Consider the following 3,817-nt stretch of genomic DNA (forward strand, 5'->3'; position numbering starts at 1 on the left):
ATAGTAATTTGATTTTGTTCAAAGCTTGCCTGTATAATAAAATATAAAATAATCATATGGTATAATTAATGCACCATAAAAATATCTACTGCCTTTCTCCAGAGTTCGTATTTTTCTTCTTTTGATTCTGTCTTTAGATCTTTAGGTAAATTACGAAATGCATTCTTAAAATAATTTTGATACAGTAGTATGACATCTTGATGTGTAGTGTCTCCAGGAGTAACATCACCATACATTTTACGAGCATCACGAGATGAACTCTCTTTTCTGTGTAATATTAAGTGCATGAAATACATAGCTTCAGTTTTTTTTACGTGTCTAGTTCTGCAGTTTCTGGCTGTAGTTGGTCATATTTTCTAAAAAATAAATTTAATATGATTTAACATGGCTCTATATATAGATCTACTCTTCAAGTTCTTCAGTTTAGTTTTTGAGTGAAGTGCTTAATCTGCCTGTAAAATGTATACAAAGATGTACATCTATAGCATAGAATAGAATGCATATAGTTATACTTCTTTTGTTCCGAGAGGTGTGTTTCATGACTTTTACACAGACTAAAGTATAAATTCATAGGCTCAGTAAAATTAATATTGACTGATGATACAACTACTTACTTCTCTTTTTCATTAGCTTTTTGAAAAAGATCTTTCATATACTTCTCAGCTTCTTTAAGATGGCTATTCTCACCTGCCATAATACTTTACTTCCCATTAGGGAAGTTAACTAGATACATACAGTAGACTATATACACAGCTCTAAGAATTGTTGATTCAGTTGTCAACATTATTCCCGGAACTCGCAATAGTCTACTTATATGATATTCATAAGAGCTTTTTCTTGGAATTGCAAGGCACTATATAGTCATGCATAAGAAATTCTTAGAAATTGGCGCCATAGTCGTGCATATTCCCCTATAAAGACATATCCCCCCCCCCCCATAAAGATCAGAAATTTTATAAAGCTCAAATAAAATCTATCCTTGATTCTATCACTTGCCTGTAATATCATGGCTTTGGCAGCAGCAGCAGCAGGAGGATACTTTGCATTTGGTTTTCGAAGCATTCAAGTTATTCAAGTTAGACTTCGAAAACCAGATTATAAACCTCCTTTTAGCAGAGCAAGTAAGATTCCTCGTACAGATGCTGGCTTTCGTGTTACTGATGGTAATATTGCTGCTATTGATTTTGGTACTACATCAGTTTCAATTGCCTTCATTACAAAAGGAGATGAAAAAGTTAACACGCTCACACTTGACAATGAAGACCAGTCTACTCGTGTTCCTAATGCTGTCCTTTTGAAAAAAGATGATGGCAAAATGAAAGTAGAGGCTTTTGGAAGTATAGCTCGAAAAAAATTTACCTCAATGAGATTAAATGAACATCACACTCATGTCTACTTTGAGAGAATCAAGATGTTAATGAGAAGAGAAAAGGTAAGCAAAAATATCCAATACTTTATGATTGATTGAAAGTAGGCAGTTGATAGAGATACAGTAGTTGAGTCATTTTCTGGCAATAAGTACTATCTCGTTGAAGTCATTGCATTTATACTGAAGTACCTGAGAGATCTACTGATTGCTCATTTCTCGTGCACTGTTAAGCCATTGAAGACAACTGATTTTGATTGGGTCATTACTGTACCTGCTATATGGGATGCACGAGGAAAAAGAATGATGAGAGAAGCTGCTTATCTGGTGAGTGATATTGTCATTTTGAATGTTTAAAAACACTAATCAATAATTTTAAATATAGGCTGGTCTACTGACAGAACATGATGGTATCACTAAGTTCACTCCAGTGTCTCGTCGCTCTTTGCCTCTTCCAGATGAAGTTAATCCTGACAGGCTATCGTTAGCACTAGAGCCTGAATCAGCAGCTCTTTATAGCCAAGAAACAGTGGGAGATCAGATAAAAAGTGATCCAGCCACATCAATTATTCCACGTCCATCAGATTACATGGTGATAGATGCTGGTGGGGGTACAATAGATATCACAGCTCACATTGAAGTCAATGGTAGTATTGTAGTTGAGAATATACCAACCGGCAATGCATGGGGTGGTACACAGATTAATGAAGCTTTCTCTAAAATTCTTGAAGGTATAGTTAATGATCCTGGATTTGAAAAGTTTTTAGCTTCTGGAGACCGATCTCAAAATATGGCTGATGTCATTAAAATTTTTTACACTGAATTTGAAAGTGAGAAGTTGCTCTTTGGAAAGGAACAAACAGAAGAAATTCGTATTTCATTACCAAATCGTTTTGTTAGGTTTCATGATAAAAACCTCCAGGCTGGTATCAAGAGAAGAAGTGGTATCGATTATGAAGATGATACACTATACATCTCCAAAGAAGTAGTGGAATCTGAGTTGTTTGGCCCAGCACTTAATGGTATAATAGAGTGCACTTTGGAAGCTATCAAAGCAAATGATACCGATCTTAGCACCTTCTACTTGGTTGGTGGGTTTGGAGGCTGTAAGTATGTACATAAAAAGGTCAAAGCTGCTATAGAAAAAAAAATGTCTTATTGCAATGCCAATGTCATAGTACCTCCTACTCCTCAATTAGCTGTTGCTACAGGAGCTGTTACGTGGCGTAAGAATCCAGAGAAGATTAAAGCAAGACGATCTGATGCTACATATGGAATAGGAGTATCTTCACCATTTAAAGACGATCAGCATGATGAGTATTACAAGTTTTACAATGACGAGCAAGAAAATTACAAATGTGCTGATGTTTTCAGTGTGTTTCTAGAAAAAGGAGAGCTGGTGCAAGCAGATCAAGTTATTACAACAAGTTTGACACCAGGTTATCAATCAGAAGAACAAGCCACCATTGGTATCTATTCTACTCCTAATCTTGGGGTTCAATACATCAAAGATAAAAATGGTAAAAGCACAGTCATAAACATTGGTCAATTAGTTATTGATATTCCTAATCCTGATAATGTACCAAGAAATGAGCGTGACATTGACATCACTATGGATTTCAGTGGTACAGAGATTCAAGCTAAAGCAAAGTATCGTATTACTGGAGAAGAAGTTAAAACTGTTTGTGACTTTCTTTCTGCTCAACAAACTTAGACTGTTAATTTAGTGCTTAGCATATTTATGCCTTTCAGTCAGGACTATATACTAGTAGATTTAGAATGAAATATTTTTTAGTTAAAATACTGTTATTTTAGATCTGCTATAAAATTTCGTGGGGTATTTATTTTCACGGATTTCGTGGGTGACTTCTCAAATTAATACCATGGAAATGCTCACTGCGCATGCACAGCATGTGAAATTCAATGACTTAATGCAAGTGCACATGCAAAAATGTGAAATCAAACCCCCTCAAAATTAAAGAATTAAGAGCTTTTCACTAAAACACGAAATTTTATACCCTCGAAATTTACTACCCGTATGGTATATACATGTACATCAGCCAAACCACAGAAGCCTAAGATGATATTCAAAGCTTATTCCTGGAATTATCAATTTCACTAGAAACATCATAACACTTTATTTAGCAATAAACACAGACTGTGTCAAACACACGCACACACACACACAACATATACATATACATGTAACAATTCTTAATACATGTGTTATTTTATTGTTGGCTAAATTTCTCTAGTGATTTTGAAGCATCTTTCAACTTTCCAACCAAATCCTACATTAAATAATAATTTCTCACTACTATTCTTTCAAAATACTGGATAGCAGGTTTCTTTCATTTGGCCAAACTTGTTCTTTCATCCTCCATGCTCATATAACCCACAAAATCACATAGAGTAATAAACTAGCATAACAGTGTAAAAATATTCCTATAA

At 34.7% G+C, this 3,817-nt stretch overlaps 1 protein-coding gene and 1 long non-coding RNA gene across 4 annotated transcripts in view; one reads left to right on the plus strand and one right to left on the minus strand.

The window, feature by feature from the left end:
- Positions 1-898, minus strand: part of LOC109586325 (uncharacterized) — a 2,486-nt gene extending 1,588 nt beyond the window's left edge. Inside the window, exons 1-4 of one of the 3 annotated variants that reach the window (XR_002186946.1) lie at positions 615-898; positions 513-554; positions 407-452; positions 75-356 (exon numbers count right to left, since the gene is read on the minus strand). This is a non-coding gene — a long non-coding RNA (uncharacterized LOC109586325). Of the gene's footprint in view, positions 1-74; positions 453-512; positions 555-614 lie in introns of all 3 variants that reach the window. The other 2 variants (XR_002186947.1, XR_002186945.1) reach the window with 2 other exon arrangements.
- Positions 899-1,006: 108 nt separating this feature from the next.
- On the plus strand, positions 1,007-3,080 carry LOC105314466 (heat shock 70 kDa protein 12A-like). Its single transcript, XM_011408644.1, has 3 exons — positions 1,007-1,432; positions 1,475-1,693; positions 1,752-3,080. Exons 1-3 carry the CDS (start codon positions 1,007-1,009, stop codon positions 3,078-3,080), a joined length of 1,974 nt encoding a protein of 657 aa, XP_011406946.1.
- The last annotated feature ends 737 nt before the right edge of the window (positions 3,081-3,817 follow it).

The sequence above is a fragment of the Amphimedon queenslandica genome, unplaced genomic scaffold (assembly GCF_000090795.2).
Source record: "Amphimedon queenslandica unplaced genomic scaffold, v1.1 AMPQUscaffold_12899, whole genome shotgun sequence".
In the NCBI taxonomy this organism is placed as follows: domain Eukaryota; kingdom Metazoa; phylum Porifera; class Demospongiae; order Haplosclerida; family Niphatidae; genus Amphimedon; species Amphimedon queenslandica.

Bases quoted from the DNA above. Each gene is read 5' to 3' on its own strand.
- LOC105314466 (XM_011408644.1), top strand. From the start codon at position 1,007: ATGGCTTTGGCAGCAGCAGCAGCAGGAGGATACTTTGCATTTGGTTTT. The intron at 1,433-1,474 runs GTAAGCAAAAAT...GATTGAAAGTAG, and splicing joins TGTTAATGAGAAGAGAAAAG to GCAGTTGATAGAGATACAGT. The intron at 1,694-1,751 runs GTGAGTGATATT...TTTTAAATATAG, and splicing joins TGAGAGAAGCTGCTTATCTG to GCTGGTCTACTGACAGAACA.